The sequence below is a fragment of the Leiobunum rupestre genome, chromosome 11 (genome assembly GCF_980474605.1).
Source record: "Leiobunum rupestre chromosome 11, qqLeiRupe1.1.hap1, whole genome shotgun sequence".
Lineage (NCBI taxonomy): Eukaryota > Metazoa > Arthropoda > Arachnida > Opiliones > Sclerosomatidae > Leiobunum > Leiobunum rupestre.
In genome coordinates this window covers 27,452,705-27,478,268 of record NC_143394.1, presented here as the reverse complement: position 1 = coordinate 27,478,268, position 25,564 = coordinate 27,452,705, and the positions used below count along the sequence as shown (strand labels likewise).

At 35.4% G+C, this 25,564-nt stretch overlaps 1 protein-coding gene across 5 annotated transcripts in view; it reads right to left on the bottom strand.

The window, feature by feature from the left end:
* The window catches only part of CenG1A (Centaurin gamma 1A), an 80,029-nt gene that overhangs the window by 22,414 nt on the left and 32,051 nt on the right, over positions 1-25,564 (bottom strand). For 4 of the 5 annotated variants that reach the window (XM_090162091.1, XM_090162093.1, XM_090162095.1 and 1 more), the window contains exons 2-3: positions 8,585-8,731; positions 6,244-6,332 (exon numbers count right to left, since the gene is read on the bottom strand). In XM_090162091.1, coding sequence (XP_090018217.1) covers positions 6,244-6,332; positions 8,585-8,731 — 236 coding nt within the window. The remainder of the gene's footprint in view (positions 1-6,243; positions 6,333-8,584; positions 8,732-25,564) is intronic. The other variant, XM_090162092.1, reaches the window with a different exon arrangement.

Genomic DNA, 25,564 nt, shown 5'->3' with positions numbered 1-25,564 from the left:
TGACATACTTAGTTTTAATTTTATTTTCCCAGACTATATTAGGAATTGAACTTATAGCTACGGCGTAGTTAAATTATTTTCCTATCGTGTTCAGATTATACTATAAATTGAACTTGTTACGGCGTAGTTATTTTTAATTTTGTTTTCAAATTAAACTGCTATTCAATTTTATGCCAATATTCAAAAATATATTTTTTGGAACTATTTTTAAAAGAATATACAATTTCGAGGCTTAAATTTATTCATTTTGCTGTTTCGGGTTGAAACTATTAAAATTGATTTTAAAATTAAAAAAATGGCGCGAAGTGTATTGTCGCAACTTTACACGCAACGCGGGGAAACCGTTATCTACAAACAGCGACACAATACTGATGTTTATTGTTTACTTACGTTACGTAGTTTATGGGGGGGTTTGGGGAACCGGGGGTTCGGCTGCGGGGTGTCAGGAACTTCGGTCGCCTTCAAACGCGTCGGGTCGAAGCTTCTATCCGCGCGTCTGACTGTGTCTGAGCCGTGGTCCGAGTGAGCTCGCGGGATGCGAGGGACTCGACGCACCGCCCCAGCGTCGCTGCCGGTTGTTATGGCAACCCTGACATCCCTGACCCATTTCTGCCCCCTCCCGGGCCGCCTAGTGCCCCCGTTCTCCCCTTTTTAGACGGAGTGCCCCCATAGAGCGTCTTCTCCCGTCGGTCGGTCGGCTAGTACAATGAAAGAGGCAACCTGGGACACGGGGCGACACCTGGCGTTAGTTCGACGTATTAGAGCGACGAGGGGGAAGGTAGGGGGGCTTTCCATTTCGTTTGGAGAGCAGTCAATAGAGGCCCGGGCGTCTGCTTTGCATTATTGCCACGCGACGAGAGAAAGCTAAAAACTACGGAACGCGAAAAAGGCGTTGCCATGGTTACCCGACCCGATTCCCTCTCCTATTCCAATTTCATTACCGAGGTCAGCCGATAGCGCGGAAAGTACCGAAGGATAAGGTACGGTTTGAATGGTACGCCGCCAGGGGTGGGTAGCCGGGTTACCACGCACTCCCGTTGTTAGTCGTTCGTCTTTGGCGATTACCGAAAATCCCAAATCTCCTTTCTGCCTTACGCGACTAAGCTAGCGCGTTTCTGCAAATTTATTTTAAAATTCAATTTAATCGGAGCTATTTTTATCGGTAATTACGTTCCTTTTTTTGGGTAAGGTAATATCGGGGTAAATTTTATTTTATTTCACGGTTATTTGGCAACGCGGAATTGTATTCTAAGCCGTAAAAAGTAAAACGGAAATTCAAGCTAAAGTGGAATCCAGGGCCCCCACTCAAATCTTCAATTTTTTATAGGAAAAATAGGATTATTTTTCTAAAAATATAGGACTTTAAAGGACTAATTTTACAAAATTATAGGTTTTTATAGGACTATATATTCTATTTCATTTACTAACTTTATGCATTTAAAAATAAAATCTATATTTAGAGAAATAAATCTTTGATTTTCACTTAAAAAATAGAAACTATTTAACCATTTTACCACAAAAAATATACTAGTAGCTAACCACGTTAACAATAACAAAAGTATGGACTAGAATGACTTGGTATAGGAATTTATCCTATAACATCTAGCAATTTCACTGCTTGGTGGGATTTGAAATGAGAAAATATCAAAATTATGGGATTATATAGGACTTTTAGGGGATTTTGCTAAAAATATAGCATGTTATAGGACATTTTTGAAAATATAGGATTTTATAGGAATTATAGGACCTCTGGGGGCCCTGGGAATCTCCTCTCCGACAAGGTTAAAAAAACACGATGCCCTTAAAAAATAGACCTTTCAAACGAAACTCTGCAAAACGCCAGATTTTGTTATTTATCCAACCACCATTATCCGCAATGCGTAGTTGAAAGTTCTAGTGGCGATATTCTGACTTCCGGTTTAATTTCACAGGGTTCGTACGAAATTTTCGGTGTTCAAATCCCTGACTTATCCAGTTTATCCCTGATTAATTTTTGGCAATATCCCTGACCTTTTTGTTAATATTCCGGCTAATTTTCATCATTTTACGTTTTCATAGATAAAAGTGCAAAGTGAAACAATTTTTTAAATACCACAAACTGAATTATATTTAATAAGAGCATACTGAGGTCGCCTCTCTCCTCTCCGGGAAAAGGTGCCAGCTATGAGCGTGCAAGAGAAGATAAACGTTTGTTGACTAAGAAAATCCCTGACTTTTTACGATATTATTTATATCCCTGACTTTTTTCACTACATTTGAAATCCCCGACTTATCCAGGATATCCATGTTCCGTATGAACCCTGTTTCATTGGTCTTGTCGTTGTACGAAAAACAAATTTGTGAAATAATGGCTGATTTTTTTATTAAACAGAAATATATTAATTTAGATGATGTTTATTATTAATTTAGATGATTTAAATTGAATCTTTTTAATTTTAATAGTTTTGTTTTTATTGAAATTTAAATATTTTACGAATCTTTTTAACAACTTGATTATTAATTTGCATCGAGGGGCAGATCACTCTTACAGGGTGTCCTAGTAAACAAGATTAAAAAATTTAATCATTTTTAATTATCATACATCCAAAGCTATGGAATTCAATTTAATCAATTTCATAATTATTCAAGTATGTGATCTGCCCCTCTATTTACAGACATGTCTAAGGTAAACCCAAATTCAAATTAATATTAATTAAATTTTGTCTCCGTTTAAGTATTATTAATTTAGTTTACTCTGAATTGGCATTGCTACAGAAACTGCTTTTGTTTCATAAATACATTGAAGTAATAGGAAATTGAAATCAATGAAATTTGATTTAAAAAAGTGATTTAATTTATATGAAATTTGATTTAAAAAAGTGATTTAATTTATATGAAATTTGATTTAAAAAAGTGATTTAATTTATATGAAATTTGATTTAAAAAAGTGATTTAATTTATATGAAATTTGATTTAAAAAAGTGATTTAATTTATATAAAATTTGATTTAAAAAATTGATTTAATTTATATGAAATTTAATTTAAAAAATTGATTTAATTTATATGAAATTTAATTTAAAAAAGTGATTTAATTTATATGCAATTTGATTTAAAAAAGCTATTTAATTTATATGAAATTTGATTTAAAAAAGTGATTTAATTTATATGAAATTTGATTTAAAAAAGTGATTTAATTTATATGAAATTTGATTAAAAAAGTTATTTAATTTACATAAAATTTGATTTAAAAAAGTGATTTAATTTATGTGAAATTTGATTTAAAAAAGTGATTTAATTTATATGAAATTTGATTTAAAAAAGTGATTTAATTTATATGAAATTTGATTTAAAAAAGTGATTTAATTTATATGAAATTTATTTAAAATTATCTTATTTAAAATTGAAAAAAGTATTATTTAAATGAAATTTAATTGAAAAAATTATTTTACAGGAAATTTGATTTAAAAAGTTCTTTATTTATATCAAATTGATTTAAAAAGTTCTTTATTTATATCAAATTGATTTAAAAAGTTCTTTATTTATATCAAATTGATTTAAAAAATTCTTTTTATCAAATTGATTTAAAAAATTATATCAAATTGATTTAAAGCAGGAAAACCCTCTAAAATTCCTCTATTTAAAACTTAAAAATATTTTGAAACGAGAAACCTACTGAAGCAATATAGCGACTGGTTTTTTGGAAAGTTTGAACACTTTGCGCATAATGGCTGTGATCCATTTGAATTGAAAATGAATAAACCTTTCAGACCCGTCGTGAATGCAATCTCTCTCCATACACTCACTATATCTTGATCGGAACCAACGTTGTATTTCCTTTTCCTGGCCCAACCAAAAAACCCAAATCGATTTCCGAACGTACCAGTCGAATTCATATCGAATTTTCGCGAGTTTAACTCTGAGGAGGATCAGACCGGAGGGGGGGGGGGGGGGTCCATCGGTGCCTCCTCGCAGCCTCCCGTTTCTCATTTCTTATCGGACTGGTACCTCCGCCTATCGGCATCTCTATCGATTTTGGATTGAAAAGGTGTATAAATAGAAATTGGGATGAGAAGATTTCCCATATATAACGATATTGCGGCAATGCGAATGATGTAATATATTGATTGACTTTTGGGTGTTATCTTTTGGTTTTTTAACAAATTAGGGGTCTGGGGCCATAGTATAACTACCACCCGGGCCTCCAGGCTTAAGCTGAATACGGCCCTCGCTGATCTTTCCCCTAACCTCGTCTCGGGGCCCCAGTTTTAGGCACAGTTCTCGACTTAAGCTAAAATAGCAGGGTGACCAGAATTCCTATATTTTCCTATATTTTTAGGCCTTCCTATAAATTCCTTAATTTTCCTATATTTTCCTTTAAATTAACGCTCTTTTGAAAATGAAAGACCTTTTTTGTAAGTGTAATAGAACATCTAGTGAAAACATTGCACCTTTCGAACCAAATCTGGAAATGTACGGGCTTTGTAAGCCCGCTAAAAATAATTATCAATATTCTAGGTGATTACAGTCAAAGTATACCGATATGCAATAATTACCGTATTATTTTTCCTATATTTTACTATAATTCCCTTATTTTATTTCCTGTATTTTCCTATAATTAACTTATTTTATTTCCTATATTTCGCCTATTTCATTTCCTGTATTTTCCTATAATTCGTTTATTATTATTTCCTATATTTTCCTATAATTCGCCTATTTTATTTCCTGTATTTCCCTATAATTAGCTTATTTTATTTCCTATATTTTCCTATAATTCACCTATTTTATTTCCTATATTTTCCTATAATTCACCTATTTTATTTCCTATATTTTCCTATAATTCGCCTATTTCATTTCCTGTATTTCCCTATATTTCACTTATTTAATTTCCTATATTTCACTTATTTAATTTCCTATATTTTGCTTATTTAATTTCCTATATTTTGCTTATTTAATTTCCTATATTTCGCTTATTTAATTTCCTATATTTCGCTTATTTAATTTCCTATATTTAGCTAATTTTATTTCCTATATTTTCCTATATTTCGCTTATTTTATTTCCTAAATTTAGCTAATTTTATTTCCTAAATTTAGCTAATTTTATTTCCTATATTTTCCTATAATTCGCTTATTTTATTTCCTATATATTCCTATAATTCGCTAATTTTATTTCCTATATTTTCCTATAATTCGCCTCTAAAATTTATATTTTTCCTATAAAATTTTCAAAGCCTTTCCCAGGTAACCCTGTGGTAGGGTCCTCTTTCCTTAACTTCGTTTCGGGGCCACCAGTTTTAGGCAAAGTTCGGGGCCCATAGGCCTACTCTGTCTTTGGTTAAACCGCCACTAGTCTGGAGAAAGATATATTTTTCTTTTGGGACTGTCTCAACATAGTTGTAGACTCCAGAAAAAGATGCGCCTTAAGCGCAATAATGCTATGAAATAATTAACTAGCTTCGTTCAAAGCCAAAACAAATTGTTGGGTATACATTACGAAGTTACGAACGTAACCTCATTTTTTGCTCCGAACAAAATAATCACCATGGATACGACGAGAGATATAGTTCAGAGTTACCATGGAGATGGCGTGGTAAATCTACCGGTTGAAGTACATCCTTTAGCGAAACTAGTTAATTAATCCATGAATAATGCATTGTAGCACCCACAACAACTTTCAAACTGTATCTTAGCAACTGCCACGGGGCACGGAAAGTCCCGAGGCCACTGCCCAGTTTGTCCATCAAGTAGGAGAAATTGGATGACGAAAGGTCATCGAAATACCATACATCACGTATTACCAGAAGTAAATGAACCGAAGTTATCGAAAGAGCGCTCAGAATTGGAGGGCGTTTTCCTCATGAAAATGATGAGAAAATTGAGTCAAATTAAAGCTTATTTCCATACCTGTATTTTGACTCGATAAATTGCACTTGGGAATTGTGGGTATAGATATTTCTATGTATAAAAATTGGTTTCATAAAAACCAAAACGATTTTTTTTCGGCCTAGGAGCGCGCAAATTTCAAATTCGAGGTCAAAATGTAAATTTAAAAGGAAAACGCCTCCAACATGGGGAGTATAGCAGTATGATAACTCCGGTTCACTTACTTCTGGTATTACTTCAATCGATTTCTTCTCGAAATACATGAAAAATCAAGTAAATAGTCATATCAAATTAGAAATATTAAAGCAATTTAATGAACTGGATTTCGACATCGTGTATGATGGTAAATTGCCTCGGTTGGTGGGCGTTTGTCGTGAGACTCACCTGCAGCTCCGGAGTCCCGCCTTCATCCCTGATCAATAAGAGGTAACTTTGACCTTCTGTCACCACCTCCTTCTTGAATCGGCCTCCTACTCAAGAAAGAAACGTTTTGTCTTAGGGATAGACGACTGGCTTATTTCATTCTAGCTAGCGTCTCGAGAGGAGTATGCCTTTTGCTATTCTTACATCATCGATGGATACTTCTCTCTTAACAGGTAAATTATATACTTCTGGTCTCATTTATTTCTTAAGTAACTTAATAACGATAACAGGGTTCGTACAAAATTTCCGGAATTAAATTCCCTGACATTTCCAGGTTTTCCCTGACCAAATTGCCAAATTTTTCCTGACCATTTTTGTTGAATAAACAAAGTTTTTTTGAGGTAAAATCTTTAAAAAAATTATTATGCATTTTCAATACATCTTTCATTTTAAAATTCCCTTACTTTTTGGCCCATTTTGAAATTGCTTGACTTTTCCCTGACGTTAATTTTGGAAACATTTTAAAATTCCCTGACTTTTCCAGGTTGTGTACGAACCCCGAATAAGTATGACAATTACCAAACATTATTACCGAAATGATTTTTCAGAGTTATTGCGAAATCAAGGTTTAGTTCTGCACAGAGCCCCTAATGTCTAATAAGCCTTTCTATAAAGTAACATTGGCCTTCTTGTTTATATATATCTTGCGCGTCACTCGTGACGTAAAAGTGACGTTTCACTATGAAAATTCGACGAGTCACCCTTTCTATAAACATCTAACCTTCAAAACTGAACTGAACGCCTACGTATCACGTGACGAAAGCGATACATTAAAACAAGTTCGGTAAGCGTAATGACTTTATCGGGGGGGGGGGAGACAAATTTGATTTCCATCGCGTTAGGTGACGTAAATTTTAAGCAGCCAATGAAATACCGGGACTATTAGTTTTATTTGAAGCGGAGGAGCGTACTGGGGGGACCAACGGGTGGATTGAGAGAAAGGCTAAAAACCATCTCGACATAGACATTCTCCCTAGGTATAAATAAATACATTCTTGATCTATATATACATATATTGAATTTTTTAAATTTAAGCTAATAAATAATCAATATAGAAGTTTTTATTTTTTAAAACCTATTTTGGTACTCTACAAAAAAAATTCGGCGGAATCTCCACCTACAGGTAGAATTCAATGCAACATTAGGGAAGAGTATAAGAAAGATTATATTTAAACCTAAATTATAGCAATTGGCGAGTTTTTTCTTTTTCAAAAATACTATATAAAAATTGATTTAAATCAGCCAACCCTGAATAATATGGTATAATATATTACTCAATTTGGTTGCAAGTCCAAGTCGGAGCTCGGTGAAAGTGTCAGTGTAAGAAAATTTGTATTAAAACAATAGGAAGAGCCAGGCTTAATTTATTACGTTACTTGCGATTGTAGTAAATTATAAACTGTCCTTTCGCTATAGGTATTTTGATAAGGCCCCTGTTGAAGGCTGGTAGCTATATAAGTAAACAAGACCTGGCTAACTGCTTCCGGGGTAGGATGTCTGATTAAGTTTCGGCGGTCGATAATGGGGATGGCGAAACGCTATAGTAAATAAAGACGTATTTTTCAAACTCTTCTTGTTCCACGTCTGACCTACATTCCCTAACTGGCTAAAAATGTTCACTCTCTAAGCAGCTTCTTTCAAATAGGCCTTTTTCCTTTAATTCGCTCTCCTTCGAAGCTCCACGCGTATCCGCGGATGGATTCGCTTGAAAAAAATCTATTTTTATTCACTTTTCACCCAACGTCTTCGATGTAAAGATACTAAAATAGTTTTTGTCAATAAATCACTTTTTTTAACCTCTTTTCGTTAGCCCGATCAATATGGAGATTCCGCATTTTCAATATTCCATTGTCTTTTTATTTGGGTAAATGAGGACACGCTCGAAGGATCTATAGTTAATTTCTAGTTAAGAGATTAAATCGTGATTAAATTTTTAATCAAGATTATTTGTAAAATCTCCATTGTGCCAGTTTCAAATGGCCAATATGAGATTAAATTCTAACTATCGCAATATCTAGTCCTCATAGAACTCGTCGACGTTAAATTGCCAGATCTAAGTTACAGTTAGGTTGGCTCGACTAATACGACCGCCAGATGTCGTTTTGCATCATTAACCGACTCTTCCGCTATTTACGAACTTACGACACAGTCGCCGCCCTTCGGACGAGGAAGGAACTCCGAAGAGCTCGCTTATAGTCTGCCTTTAATCGCTGTACTATAGTCTACTCTTCATGTGGATAGTCCGTTGAAGTTTCGGCCAAAGCAGTTTAGGGACTTTGGAGTTAAATTAGTAAATAGTTACCTTCGGGGCTTTCATCTTGCATATAGGAACCGGTCAAGTATCGATGGACCAAGGCGGACTTTCCGCTAGACAGACTACCTACTATGCCCAACCTCAGGTCCGGTACTGTCCTGCTTAGCGTCCATTCTTGACTGTTCACGAACGAATCTGAAAATAATATATATAATCAATTTAATATGTTATTAATTAATTAATTGATTATCAATTTTCAACTATTTGAAATCCAATAGTCCTTTAAATAAAAGACCATCCATAGCCCATTATAGAGTTTGTGCTGCCGCGAATGGACATATAACTGGTTTGTCTATGGTTTCTCTTTACGCTGCCAAAGCTGATAATTTTCTACGCATAGATCTGGCAGCATTTTTCAACAGGGGGCAAGTCAGTCAGAGAGGGGTTTATTTAAGCGCCGAGTACCAATTTATCCATATTGATAAATTCAAAATTGTTGAGAGCTATCGAATTGACCGCGCTCACAGAATCGTAGGCAACTTAATCCTATGACCTTAATAAATCCGATAACATGTCCGCCAAAGCAATAGTGTTAGAACTAAAATAGAATCAGGAGGGAACTCGTAAAGAGAAGATAACATTTTCGGGGGTTGACAATTAGATTTATTCACTTCCTTTCTAGCGTACGTCATCATTTCCGTGCAAAAAAACATCTGTGGTTCCAAAGACAATTCTGTTGCAAGCAAACAGAAGGAAGGCTTTAAATGACCGATTCCCAATTTGCAAAATAAATATTTGCTTCTAACCACAATATTTTAAGAGCTCTTTTACAGGGTTCGTACAAAATTTCCAGAATTAAATTCCCTGACATTTCCAGGTTTTCCCTGACCAAATTGCCAAATTTTTCCTGACCATTTTTGTTGAATAAATGAATTTATTTAGGTAAAATCTTGAAAAAATATTTATTACGTACATCTTTCAAATTCCCTTTGGGGCAATTTTCAAATTCACTGACCTTTTGGAAAAAATTTCAAATTCACTGACCTTTTGGAAAAAATTTCAAATTCACTGACCTTTTGGAAAAAATTTCAAATTCCCTGACCTTTTGGAAAAAATTTCAAATTCCCTGACTTATTTATTTATTCCCTGTTTTATTTGTTAAATCATAAAAAGCATCTGGTAAGAATTCGCGCATTTAAAAATCGACCGTAGTTTAAATTTTGGTCACCAGTATCGCCGCCTACCGACCGAATTTTAAATTGAATGAATGAAAGCTGTCTGCTCGTTCAAAATTAACTCTGCGCAACCGCTTAAAGTTCAGCCGAAAAACATTGAAATTCAAAATCGTCTGCTATTTCTTCACATATTTAGTTGACGGGCATTAAGGCAGATGGCGCTACATTTCCTAAGCTCGAAACCTCTAATGGCGTCAAATACGAAGCGATTTGTTGTCCGCGACCAATAGTTGATTTTATAAAATGTCTTTACGCTTGCCCAACTTGTTGAAATGTTGCCCTGGAATAGTTCAGCCAATGCCTAAGAATGAGTTCATAAGCTCTTTAGTGGGAGAGATAACGGATCCACAGCTGAAGCGGGGAGGCAACATTTCAACAAGATGGCCAAGGTTATTTTATAAAAAGAACTATTCCTTAAATGTGGCGTTACTTTTTAAGATGTAACGCGGAATGAAAATGCTGCGAGAAGGTCACCTTGACTTATTTTACGTTACTTATTATCAAAACATTACAATCTCATTACGCCTAGCCCAGTCGTATAAAATAGCAAGCGTGTATTCCTTTTTTGGCTGAAAGTCGTTAGGCAAATGAGAGTAAAACACGATGTTTGTGTGATGTCATATGATTATCCGCGTGTATCGCGACCAAAGGGGAAACGCCCACTTGGCGTCTTGGCGCCAAAATCAATGTCATTGCTCTCTCTATCTATTACTCAATTTCAATTTTTTATTTTTACGAAAATAAAAACGCCTTTTTTTCATATTATAGGGTTGAATTTTTTTTTTTAAAGAATAGTTATTTTTTTTTATATGCCTTGCGGTGGAACTTGTAAGATTTTAACTTTTTCGCAACTTCAATGTGAAAATATGGTAACTTAACTATGTATATTTTCGATATAATAGAAAGTAGATTCCTAAATCAGGTATCTCCCAAAATTCTATTTGACTAGAACCACCATTTAAGTTTTAAAAATACTATAACGCAATGCTTTTTAAAAACGGTTTAAAAAATATAAAACTTTGAAACTATAAGGGCACTATTTTTAAGATTTTAATAAGTGAAAGTTCAAATGGCCTAATTTTGACTAATATATAATTGTTATTAAATTAATAATTGATATTTTAAAATGTGGTTAAATTAATAATTGATATTTTAAAATGTGGTTAAATTAATAATTGATATTTTAAAATGTGGTTAAATTAATAATTGATATGTTAAAATGCGATTAAATTAATAATTGATATGTTAAAATGTGATTAAATTAATAATTGATATGTTAAAATGTGATTAAATTAATAATTGATATGTTAAAATGTGATTAAAGTAATAATTTATGTTAAAATGTGATTAAATTAACAATTGATATGTTAAAATGTGATTAAATTAATAATTGATATGTTAAAATGTGATTAAATTAATAATTGATATGTTAAAATGTGATTAAATTAATAATTGATAAGTTAAAATGTGATTAAATTAATCATTGATATTTTAAAATGCGATTAAATTAATAATTGATATGTTAAAATGCGATTAAATTAATAATTGATATGTTAAAATGCGATTAAATTAATAATTGATATGTTAAAATGTGATTAAATTAATAATTGATATGTTAAAATGTGATTAAATTAATAATTGATATGTTAAAATGTGATTAAATTAATAATTGATATGTTAAAATGTTATTAAATTAATAATTGATATGTTAAAATGTTATTAAATTAATAATTGATAAGTTAAAATGTTATTAAATTAATCATTGATATTTTAAAATGTTATCTAAAATAAACCAATATTTTTATGTTAAAATATTTAAACTCAATTTTGAAAAACTAGTATACATGATTTTCGTTCTGGGGAAAGCATTTGGTCCCAAGCACCGAAACCTCGAATATTAACTTCATACAATGGGTTAAGCGGATTTTCGCCTCACTGCATTCTTAAATTTAGATTTTAGAAATTCCTTAGACAAAAAAAACCAACATTCTTCATTGAAAAAAAAAATGTGATTTCGTTAGGTATTTTTTGTTATTGACTTGAAACAAATATTCTTAGGTTTCCGCTCCATTTCAAACTACGTTTCATAAGTAAAATACATAATTAAAAGTGACTTTTTTATGGTTTATAAATAACTAAATATACCTAAAAAGGGTAATATACTTCTGATATTAGTAACGCAACAGGGTTGCCACAAAATTTTCAGATTCAAATTCCCTGTTTTCCCTGACCATTTTAACAGATTTTCCCTGACTTATTAAGGCCAAAATTTTTCTTTTATATTTTACTTTTATCAGAAGTTAATAAATTAAGATGAACTTATATTTCAGTAAAAAGGTTATTGCAATGTTGAAAAAATTAGCCAAACATTCAAGGAAATAAATGATAATCGTGGAATTTTTCATAGATCTAGAGTTAAATAACCTTCAAAAAGTGCCAAGATAAAATTGAATTCCCTGAATTTTTACCAATTCTTAAAATTCCCTGACATTTCCCTGACTTTTTAGGCCCATTTTTAAATTCTCTGACTTTTCCCTGACGTGTGGCAACCCTGCGCAACTTGGCTACGTAACATTTAATTCAGATTTAACAACTTCCAATTAAAAAACTGTTTGAGTTTAATTAATTGTTCTTCCTTTAAAAAGTGGCAATTGTCATACACGTAATATTGGATAATAAATGAACAGCCCGAAACCGACAATTTCTTTTTTAAACGTCCCCTATTAAGTGTCCGAGGCTTAGTAATAAATAGCTGGATGCCATTAATTACGTTTTTATCTCCGGTATTATATTAAAATGTCGCTCCCGAAAACATTTCGCTCCAACGGATTTTATTTCTCTTACTTTTTGTCCCCAATATTTAAAAAAAATGAAACAAAGACACTCATTGTGAAATTGGGCATAATTTGAAGCAGTCGGTGGGTGCCCACCCCAGCCGTCGTATTAGATGACGTCATACTGAACGCGTAATTTCAACGGTGCCCAAATTATAATCCTTAATTATAGCTTGCCCCCACAACCCCGTCCTCTTTTTTCATACTTTTTAATTTAATGGAAATAGACTTGTTGCCTTTATTTTCACTGTCTAGTTTGGTTGGATGCGAGTAGGGTTTAGTTATCACGATAGACCGCACCACTTGACAATGGTATATTGACGTTTTACCAAGTATTATACATTTATATTTAGGGAGAATGACAATGTTAAGCTTTGCTTTCAATCTCCTTAGTGCTCTAACAGTAAGCAGGGTTGTCACAAGTCAAGGAATTTTTAAAAAAGGCCTAAAAAGTCAGGAAAAGGTCAGAGAATTTACGAATTTTTAAAAATTGGAATTTAAAAATAAGCCAAAAAATTCAGGGAAAAGTCAGGGAATTTTAAGAATTTGTAAAAAAAATTAAAAATAGGCCTACAAAGTCAGGAAATGGTCGGTGATTTGTAAAAATTCAGGGAAAAGTCAGGGAGTTCAATGTTACTCTAGATCTATGAAAACTTCTATGATTATCATTTATTTCTTTGAAAGTTTGGCTAATTTTTTCAACATTGCAAAAACCTTTTTACTGAAATATAAGTATTTAAATTTATTAACTTCTGATAAAAGTAAAATATAAAATAAACATTTTGGCCTTAAAAAGTCAGGGAAAATCTCTTAAAATGGTCAGGGAAAATCAGAAATAGTCAGGGAATTTGAACATTAAAATTTTGTGGCAACCCTGGTACGGGATTTTGAATTTTTATTGTGGATTTGTCTAAGAGAGCGAAATTCTTGGATTTTGGATTTGTTGATTTTTTTCCAAGTTTTGTACAGTATTTGGTCAAATGTACGACCCCGGCCATCGGTTCCCTAAAACTAATACCTTCACTAAATGGTTTAACAGTGCCAAGTTATATTGGAATTTTGGTCTGTTTGACGTGGCGAATACATAATGAGCCGCACAAGACGACAATTTGAGTCTCAGTTCAGGGCTGCGCCCTTGGCCCGTTTCGTCTTTTCTTAAAATAATACATAAAATCCATTCAATATTTGGGTTGTAAATCATCACATTATTATTTGATATTGTGTCTCTAATGGCGTTCTCAGCTAGCAATTATTTTATTAACGCTTTAAATTAAGAGATAAATTATGTAAAGAGGTCACTGTCAATTATTTTCGTTCCGTTTTATTGTAAAAGAGGAATAATTTTTGACCCAGTTGAGAACACTGCGAAAGGAAGTAATTTTAAGAAATTTTGAACAAAATATTTATTACAAAAATCACTTTTTTCCTCGTAAGAAAAGTAGAGTAAAGTATTGTCAAGCCTGATACTCACTTACACAGTAGAATTTAGTGAGTTTATCGACTAAAAATTTAAAAAAACTGACTAAATAGCGACTGAAAATCTACCAAAAATGGTAAAAAAAATACCGATTTATTGGGTTTTTTGACTAGTTAAACAACCATAATAGTAACTATATAACCATAGGAAATTATATCACTTAGGCTATTCCACTTCTACCAAGTTTTTATCACTAATAGCTTTTTTTCAACCGCTTATTTGCTAAATAAAAACGGATTTTGATTATGTTTTATTATTCGTAAAAAAAGGGTTATAAGACAGTTTTTTTACGTTCAATTCTTACGCTAAAAATTCGAAAAAGTGATACATAGTAAATTGTTTTTGGGAAAAGTGACTTTTAGTGACAGATTTAAAAAAAAAAGTGATTTTAAGTGAGAAAAGTGACTCAGTATCAGGCCTGTATTGTTTAAATTCGCGGTTTAAATTGTGTTCTGAGATTCGAAACGACCGCGCAATCTCGCAAAACAAAATTTAAAATTTAGATTCTATAAACAAGATTTTTCCTATTTTTCAATACGAATTTAATATCTGGGCGTTATTTCATTAGCAAAATATTGTTGTAGAGCCCTTGTTTTCACCATCCGTGTTTTTTTATACGATTTAAAGGCTTCAGGGGGTTAAAATAACCGCGCTCCGAAATACTAATATGTATATAGAACCGCGGGAAAAAAAAGTGGTGGGAAGAGAGTTAAAAGGTGGTCCTTGAACGAAAGAGCCCGATTGTATCCAGCGGTACAGCCTATACCCCTTTCCCGCGCCTTTGTCACCGCAAACCCCCTTGGATACGACCCGCTTCCCACGCTTTCTGGGCGCGACAACTCTCATTTGAAAATTGAGGGTTTACTGGGAAAATATCCACGGCAGGGTTTCGCGGATATTTTTATAGCATCCTGTTAAATTGAGTCGGCTACAAACATCCGATAAATACGCGACTATTTGCGGAAGTTGATCATTTATCTTTTACGAAGCATCTACCTCGACCATAAAAATTAAACTCGTACCTAACTATACTCGGGAAACGTTTTAGTGATGATAAAATACGCGAAAAAGTAGATTAGTCCATAATTAAAAGGGATAATATAGCTAAAGCCTAAACAAATTTGAAGAAATTAAAAAACTTACTAATAACTCGTACCAATAGGTCTTCGAAATTCCAACGGTAGACCGGTTTGTTTAGGCTTTAGCTATATTATCCTTTTAATTATGGACTAATCTACTTTTTCGCGTACTTTATCATCCTTCTCACAGTCCATAGGTGGTTTCTTCTAACTTAACTTATCGAATATACTATTCTCCACCATTCTCCCCCTTTTCGGCTTTCCGTTGCTATGCAACACGTTTTGAAATTTTTAATGTTTAGGCTTAGTTTCTCTTTTCGATATAACAGTCGCCAGCCAGATTTCCCGCACGGTACTGATGAGTTCCAAATAGAACGAAACCGGTCTACCGTTGGAATTTCTGGTTATTTTATTTAGTTTTTATGTAGTTTTTTACTCGAAGATCTATTTGATCCGAGATTCGCGTCTTTTTTTGTTTGCTCGAAGACCTATTGGTACGAGTTATTAGTAAGTTTTTTAATTTCTTCAAATTTGTCTATTTTATCCCTTTTAATTATGGACCAATCTACTTTTTCGCGTATTTTATCATCCTTCGCACAGTCCATAAACATTTTAGTGGACTAGACTTCGATTACAGCTTGTGGAAACTCCGAACAACTTCTTCCGTATTGAGTTTGCTAGTTATTTCCTTCGAGCTCTTCGATTTCCCATTTCCGTAAATTTTGCATAGTGAGTGTAGGGAGCTGTTGGTTCACCTGGCACCTTGCCACCACCCTAATACCAAGAACGTATATATGTATAAGAACGTTGAACAAAAGGCATCGCTTGGGCCATGATTTAATCGGTTTCAGAATAACTTCGCCCTAAAATCCGCGTGCAGCGCGCGCTTGAACTAGAAACGGTTTTAGCCTTTAGCGCGCGCCGCACGCGGTTTTTAGGGCGGAGTTATTCTGAAACCGATTAAATCATGGCACCAGGCGCCAATTAGATCGTTCAACGTTCTTACACATATATACGTTCTTGCTAATACTCATTGCAACCGGCCACCTGAATTAATGGCATTAGAAGTCGGTAGTTGACTCAGGTGGCGCCATTGATGTTACCCTAGATCGCATTTACTTAACTTATACAGGGTTCGTACGAAAATTTCTGATCTAAAATCTGACTTTTCCAGGTTATCCCTGACCAATTTTTGCCAATATTCCTAACCTTTTTGGTCTTTTTTTTATTATTTTAGGTGGTTTGGTTGACTAACTAAAATCCCTGACTTTCTACGAAATTATTTAAATCCCTGACTTATCCCTGACATTTTCCCTCCATTTTACAGATCCCTGACTATCTAGGTTTTCCAGGATATCTAGGTTCTGTACGAACCCTGTTATATATAAACCATATTTTCTTTGGAAAAATCACCATATATTGTATTTCAAACGAATAACACAACTATGGGTACTTATCCCGTAAGAAATATCTTATATATTTCTGGTATAAGTAAACAATGTCACCTGGCAGTGCTGGCACTAAGGAAAATGAAATAAGATTGTTTTTTAGCATTTAATAGTCATAATTTACGGTAGGGTTGACTTCACAAATTTCGAAATGTTCCGGATGTATTTATTATTATACGCTTCCCACCCCCCTTCCGTTTTGTCTAAATATGGTCGTCTTAAGAGACACTTTAAAATTGAAAAAAGTTCACAAGAACAAAAAACGCGTGGGTTTCTGTTAATCGTTTAAAGGCGAAACTTCAGATGTATTTAATTCAGAATGGATAGATCAAATCGGCATATGGAGAGTTTTCATTTTGGCAATATCATTTCTATAAAGAAGCCTATTTCTAACCCCCTGGCGCCATGCCTTTGAACCATGGTTGCCATCTTCGTACAAATTCTAGAGAAAATGTCTAATAACCGGGGACATTTTACCTACCCACGCGATATTACCTTAATTTAAAATTAATCGACTTAAGAGGTTGAGAGAACGTGTAATTTAATTCGCCATTTCTGTTCGATCGTAACACCTGTTCGATGTTTTTAAATTAACGATTTAGTTAATTTTTTTAATAAGATTTTTAATATTTGAAATGAAGTAATTAGAATATAATTTGACAATTGATAATTTTTTTAATAAAATTTTTAATATTTGAAATGAAGTAATTAGAATATAATTTGACAATTGATAATTTTTTTTAAATTTTTAATATTTGAAATGAAGTAATTAGAATATAATTTGGCAATTGATAATTTTTTTTTATAAAATATTTGGTAAGAATGTAATGTTTCTATGCAAATGATGCAAATCATGGTCCTAACAGCGTTAAATTAACCACTCTTGGGGCCAAATTTATATAATTTCTGTAGTATTTTTTGTAGTCGACGAAAACTATCCACAGTGAGTCAGTGGCGTAACTAAGGACCCGCAGACCCCGCGGGGCCCATGACATTTTCACAAAATAGGGGGGCCCTTTCGTTTTAAGTATTGATTTTTTAATTTATTTAGATTTTTATATATTTAAAAAAAATATTCTTTAACCATTGGTAAAAATGTAGAAATCTGGCACATATCCCCAATATTTTCAGAGAACTTGTAAAAATGGGGTAAATAAAAAAATCTTTTTTTTTTCATAAAAGGGCTTTTTGATATCCGGCGGGGGAGCCCATAAATTGGTCATTACGCCACTGCAGTGAGTATAAAATTTTTGATCAAGAGATGGCTCTGGTGTCAATGGAGGTTGATGAGGGTGTATCTAATTATAAACTTTTAGTTCAATTATTACGTCATTAACAGTTTTATTTTACGCCCCCCCCCCTAAAAAGAGACACCAAAAATGTGGAATTACCGCTATAGAAAATCGTTAATATTTTCCACCTGTCGGACACTTTCGCGTTGCATCTTTATAACTTGTAAGCCTCAGCCTTCCAACACATTCGATATCCGTATACGTAGATAAAGGCTAGTAGAAGGTGTTAGGGCTAGCGTTCGGAAGATGCATCGCGTTGGAGAAAGTTAATCGGTGCTTTATAAAAGAAGGTTTCTTCGGCGTATAATCACGAAGGTTTCTGGCGAGAAACAACAATTTGAATCGAATCTATTCACGTTCTCGTGATAATCCTTCATTTAATCCGGACAAATTCGGGAAACGGAAAACGAAATTCAAACTAAAAAACGCGAGGTTCATGTTGGGAAGGTATAACAACGCATTCGTGATGGTACTTTATTTGATTCGTGTCTGAAAGGGGGGTAGTGAATGCGAACACCCTCCAAAGAATATAGCCATGAAACCATAAATACATCACGATCATAACATAATATCGTTACGCTGTGTTCGTTCGTTTCCCGTTCAAAAATAGGACTAATTTTCTTTCGAAAACAATGAAGAATTGTAGATATTATTGTTCCGGCAGATAATGGCTGATTGTTATGAATACAATCCTTTTTTTAGATTGTGAATTATTTTGTGTTTAAGTTTTTATTTTTCGAAAAGTCGTGTTATTTGCCTCGAAACGTTGTGTTATTTGCCTCGAAACGTTGTGTTATTTGCCTCGAAACGTTGTGTTATTTGCCTCGAAACGTTGTGTTATTTGCCTCGAAACGTTGTGTTATTTGCCTCGAAACGTTGTGTTATTTGCCTCGAAACGTTGTGTTATTTGCCTCGAAACGTTGTGTTATTTGCCTCGAAACGTTGTGTTATTTGCCTCGAAACGTTGTGTTATTTGCCTCGAAACGTTGTGTTATTTGCCTCGAAACGTTGCGTTATTTGCCTCGAAACGTTGCGTTATTTGCCTCGAAACGTTGCGTTATTTGCCTCGAAACGTTGCGTTATTTGCCTCGAAACGTTGCGTTATTTGCCTCGAAACGTTGCGTTATTTGCCTCGAAACGTTGCGTTATTTGCCTCGAAACGTTGCGTTATTTGCCTCGAAACGTTGCGTTATTTGCCTCGAAACGTTGCGTTATTTGCCTCGAAACGTTGCGTTATTTGCCTCGAAACGTTGCGTTATTTGCCTCGAAACGTTGCGTTATTTGCCTCGAAACGTTGCGTTATTTGCCTCGAAACGTTGCGTTATTTGCCTCGAAACGTTGCGTTATTTGCCTCGAAACGTTGCGTTATTTGCCTCGAAACGTTGCGTTATTTGCCTCGAAACGTTGCGTTATTTGCCTCGAAACGTTGCGTTATTTGCCTCGAAACGTTGCGTTATTTGCCTCGAAACGTTGCGTTATTTGCCTCGAAACGTTGCGTTATTTGCCTCGAAACGTTGCGTTATTTGCCTCGAAACGTTGCGTTATTTGCCTCGAAACGTTGCGTTATTTGCCTCGAAACGTTGCGTTATTTGCCTCGAAACGTTGCGTTATTTGCCTCGAAACGTTGCGTTATTTGCCTCGAAACGTTGCGTTATTTGCCTCGAAACGTTGCGTTATTTGCCTCGAAACGTTGCGTTATTTGCCTCGAAACGTTGCGTTATTTGCCTCGAAACGTTGCGTTATTTGCCTCGAAACGTTGCGTTATTTGCCTCGAAACGTTGCGTTATTTGCCTCGAAACGTTGCGTTATTTGCCTCGAAACGTTGCGTTATTTGCCTCGAAACGTTGCGTTATTTGCCTCGAAACGTTGCGTTATTTGCCTCGAAACGTTGCGTTATTTGCCTCGAAACGTTGCGTTATTTGCCTCGAAACGTTGCGTTATTTGCCTCGAAACGTTGCGTTATTTGCCTCGAAACGTTGCGTTATTTGCCTCGAAACGTTGCGTTATTTGCCTCGAAACGTTGCGTTATTTGCCTCGAAACGTTGCGTTATTTGCCTCGAAACGTTGCGTTATTTGCCTCGAAACGTTGCGTTATTTGCCTCGAAACGTTGCGTTATTTGCCTCGAAACGTTGCGTTATTTGCCTCGAAACGTTGCGTTATTTGCCTCGAAACGTTGCGTTATTTGCCTCGAAACGTTGCGTTATTTGCCTCGAAACGTTGCGTTATTTGCCTCGAAACGTTGCGTTATTTGCCTCGAAACGTTGCGTTATTTGCCTCGAAACGTTGCGTTATTTGCCTCGAAACGTTGCGTTATTTGCCTCGAAACGTTGCGTTATTTGCCTCGAAACGTTGCGTTGTTTGCCTCGAAACGTTGCGTTGTTTGCCTCGAAACGTTGCGTTGTTTGCCTCGAAACGTTGCGTTGTTTGCCTCGAAACGTTGCGTTGTTTGCCTCGAAACGTTGCGTTGTTTGCCTCGAAACGTTGCGTTGTTTGCCTCGAAACGTTGCGTTGTTTGCCTCGAAACGTTGCGTTGTTTGCCTCGAAACGTTGCGTTGTTTGCCTCGAAACGTTGCGTTGTTTGCCTCGAAACGTTGCGTTGTTTGCCTCGAAACGTTGCGTTGTTTGCCTCGAAACGTTGCGTTGTTTGCCTCGAAACGTTGCGTTGTTTGCCTCGAAACGTTGCGTTGTTTGCCTCGAAACGTTGCGTTGTTTGCCTCGAAACGTTGCGTTGTTTGCCTCGAAACGTTGCGTTGTTTGCCTCGAAACGTTGCGTTGTTTGCCTCGAAACGTTGCGTTGTTTGCCTCGAAACGTTGCGTTGTTTGCCTCGAAACGTTGCGTTGTTTGCCTCGAAACGTTGCGTTGTTTGCCTCGAAACGTTGCGTTGTTTGCCTCGAAACGTTGCGTTGTTTGCCTCGAAACGTTGCGTTGTTTGCCTCGAAACGTTGCGTTGTTTGCCTCGAAACGTTGCGTTATTTGCCTCGAAACGTTGCGTTATTTGCCTCGAAACGTTGCGTTATTTGCCTCGAAACGTTGCGTTATTTGCCTCGAAACGTTGCGTTATTTGCCTCGAAACGTTGCGTTATTTGCCTCGAAACGTTGCGTTATTTGCCTCGAAACGTTGCGTTGTTTGCCTCGAAACGTTGCGTTGTTTGCCTCGAAACGTTGCGTTATTTGCCTCGAAACGTTGCGTTATTTGCCTCGAAACGTTGCGTTATTTGCCTCGAAACGTTGCGTTATTTGCCTCGAAACGTTGCGTTATTTGCCTCGAAACGTTGCGTTATTTGCCTCGAAACGTTGCGTTATTTGCCTCGAAACGTTGCGTTATTTGCCTCGAAACGTTGCGTTATTTGCCTCGAAACGTTGCGTTATTTGCCTCGAAACGTTGCGTTATTTGCCTCGAAACGTTGCGTTATTTGCCTCGAAACGTTGCGTTATTTGCCTCGAAACGTTGCGTTGTTTGCTTGAAACGTTGCGTTGTTTGCTTGAAACGTTGCGTTGCTTGCTTGAAACGTTGCGTTGTTTGCTTGAAACGTTGCGTTGTTTGCTTGAAACGTTGCGTTGTTTGCTTGAAACGTTGCGTTGTTTGCTTGAAACGTTGCGTTGTTTGCTTGAAACGTTGCGTTGTTTGCTTGAAACGTTGCGTTGTTTGCTTGAAACGTTGTGTTGTTTGCTTGAAACGTTGTGTTGTTTGCTTGAAACGTTGCGTTGTTTGCCTCGAAACGTTGCGTTGTTTGCCTCGAAACGTTGCGTTGTTTGCCTCGAAACGTTGCGTTGTTTGCCTCGAAACGTTGCGTTGTTTGCCTCGAAACGTTGCGTTGTTTGCCTCGAAACGTTGCGTTGTTTGCCTCGAAACGTTGCGTTGTTTGCCTCGAAACGTTGCGTTGTTTGCCTCGAAACGTTGCGTTGTTTGCCTCGAAACGTTGCGTTATTTGCCTCGAAACGTTGCGTTATTTGCCTCGAAACGTTGCGTTATTTGCCTCGAAACGTTGCGTTATTTGCCTCGAAACGTTGCGTTGTTTGCCTCGAAACGTTGCGTTGTTTGCCTCGAAACGTTGCGTTATTTGCCTCGAAACGTTGCGTTATTTGCCTCGAAACGTTGCGTTATTTGCCTCGAAACGTTGCGTTATTTGCCTCGAAACGTTGCGTTATTTGCCTCGAAACGTTGCGTTATTTGCCTCGAAACGTTGCGTTATTTGCCTCGAAACGTTGCGTTATTTGCCTCGAAACGTTGCGTTATTTGCCTCGAAACGTTGCGTTATTTGCCTCGAAACGTTGCGTTATTTGCCTCGAAACGTTGCGTTATTTGCCTCGAAACGTTGCGTTATTTGCCTCGAAACGTTGCGTTATTTGCCTCGAAACGTTGCGTTATTTGCCTCGAAACGTTGCGTTATTTGCCTCGAAACGTTGCGTTATTTGCCTCGAAACGTTGCGTTATTTGCCTCGAAACGTTGCGTTATTTGCCTCGAAACGTTGCGTTATTTGCCTCGAAACGTTGCGTTGTTTGCTTGAAACGTTGCGTTGTTTGCTTGAAACGTTGCGTTGCTTGCTTGAAACGTTGCGTTGTTTGCTTGAAACGTTGCGTTGTTTGCTTGAAACGTTGCGTTGTTTGCTTGAAACGTTGCGTTGTTTGCTTGAAACGTTGCGTTGTTTGCTTGAAACGTTGCGTTGTTTGCTTGAAACGTTGCGTTGTTTGCTTGAAACGTTGCGTTGTTTGCTTGAAACGTTGTGTTGTTTGCTTGAAACGTTGTGTTGTTTGCTTGAAACGTTGTGTTGTTTGCTTGAAACGTTGTGTTGTTTGCTTGAAACGTTGTGTTGTTTGCTTGAAACGTTGTGTTGTTTGCTTGAAACGTTGTGTTGTTTGCTTGAAACGTTGTGTTGTTTGCTTGAAACGTTGTGTTACAAGCGAAAAACTTACGCCCCACAAGTGTTAGTTAGCCGAAATAATTACTGATAGCTATGTGTGGAGTGAGGTAGAATTGACGTCATACCCGTATAACACGTATTTGGCCTATAGTCCACCAAAATGTGTGTTCATTCTAGATATAACTCTTAGTAAAAATTTAATACGCGGAAGATAGACGCACTTATTTGAAATGTAATTATACACTTCTACGTTATCCTACACAATATTAATGGAGGGAAATTTAAATATTCCGTCGTTTATACCAGATGTATTTGCGAAACGTCCGTCATGTATCATATGTAGGTGGAAGGAGAGGCAAGGCGTAGGAGGTTGACGGGCCATCTTCCTTCCGTTCAAGTGTCACCGATAAAACGAGCGAAAGGATCGGGACATCCTTGACTACGAAAAAAGAGCGACTAAATTTGACGCGCCTGAGAAAATTCAGCTGTCCATACTTCAAGTAGCGGACATCCATAACTAGGTTATTATTAACTAATAGGCGACCCCCCCCCCCATCCCCTTACAAAATACGCCCACTTTTTTGAAATTTAGTTTCATTTTATATATTGTAACATTTCATCCGTTATGCAATTGTACATTTTATAGATTGTGACATTATATCCTTTGTAGAATTTATGGATTGTGACATTATACCCTTAGTAGAATTTATGGATTGTGACATTATACCCTTAGTAGAATTTATGGATTGTGACATTGTCCTTTCTACAATTGTACATTTTATAGATTGTGACATTATATCCTTTCTAAAATTGTACATTTTATAGATTGTAACATTTGGTCCGTAGTACATTTTATAGATTGTGACATTTTTTCCGTTGTACGATTGTACATTTATGTCATTTGATAGATTGTGACATTTTTTCCGTTGTACGATTGTACATTTATGTCATTTAATAGATTGTGACATTTTATACGTTGTAGATAATTTTTTTTCCCGTTGTACAATTGTACATTTTATACGTTGTACAATCGGACATTTTATACGTTGTACAATCGGACATTTTATACGTTGTACAATCGGACATTTTATACGTTGTACAATCGGACATTTTATACGTTGTACAATCGGACATTTTATACGTTGTACAATCGGACATTTTATACGTTGTACAATCGGACATTTTATACGTTGTACAATCGGACATTTTATACGTTGTACAATCGGACATTTTATACGTTGTACAATCGGACATTTTATACGTTGTACAATCGGACATTTTATACGTTGTACAATCGGACATTTTATACGTTGTACAATCGGACATTTTATACGTTGTACAATCGGACATTTTATACGTTGTACAATCGGACATTTTATAGATAGCGACATTTACCCTTTCTACTATTGTATCTTTTTCGCAAAATGAAATGATTCAAACCAAGAGGATATTGCTCAACTATCAGACAGCGTTCCTCTTAAATAGGAAGGTTAATTTAAATGAACACTTCCCAGATAAAAGATAAGGTTTGATAGACATAATGCACTGATAGTGAAATGAAGCAAGCCATAAAATTAAACTACATCCGTTTGTGTTTCACGTGTTGGAAATCTTTCATTTCTAATCGGAAGAATTAGTCTTGTTTATCGGAATCACCTGTTTCGATAATTATTCGGTATAAACAGAACAATGTTGGTCTATCGTTATTAATTCCGTTGAATTACACCAGAAGTAAATAGAATAACTAATTGGTAAGTATACATATCCGCATACGCTTGAAACGTTATTGTCGTTGATTTATCAAATAGATTCCGGAATTGACAATAGTAGATGGGAAATTCATTATTTAACGAATTACTTTGCGCAGTTTAATTTTGATACTTCACGCGTACTACAGGCGGTACATTTAACCGATTTGCTATTCCCATTGAAAACTGTATCAGGGTTCGTACAAAATTTCCGGAATTAAATTCCCTGACATTTCCAGGTTTTCCCTGACCAAATTGCCAAATTTTCCCTGACCATTTTTGTAGAATAAAAGAATGGTTTGAGGTAAAAATGTTGAAAACGATTTCCTTTCAAAAATTTATTTGCCTGATTTTTTTGGGTCATTTTCAAATTACCTTACTTTTTGGGACCATTTTCAAATTCCTTGATTTTTCCCTGACATTTTGGAATCATTTTCAAAATCCCTGACCTTTTGGGATCATATTCAATTTCCCTGACTTTTCCCTGACCTTTTGGGATCATTTTCAAATTCCCTGACTTTTCCAGGTTTCCCAGGTCGTGTACGAACCCTGTGTATCTATAGCTGCGAAGATGACTTGATACAATGTTCAAATTTATATCCAACTAGAATCAAGATATATCCAATTTTGTTTGGATAAAATAATTTTGACCCAAAAGTATTTTGGATTGTAATTTTCAATCAAAGTCGAATTTGTATCAACACAATTTTCGATTAACTTTTTGGAGTAAAAATCTGATCCACCATTTTCGTAAAGAATGTCTCGGGTGCTATAGACGGATACTTATCTCGTTAGGTATAGATTATATACTTTTGATTACACGTATTGAAATTGTTGCTTAAGTAATGATGATGTAAACGTACAGTTGGCAATGACAAGGCCTTGGAGAGCGCGGCGTGGCGATCCGCTTTCCCGCGTAATAAATGTCATCTATAGCGTAGGCGCGTTTTCGCAGACGTAGTCGACTTTTTGTACCTCTGGAACAACTCTGCCCCCTCCCCTCATTACACGCGATTTTATCGAAGAAATATTTACCGGCTGTATCAATAG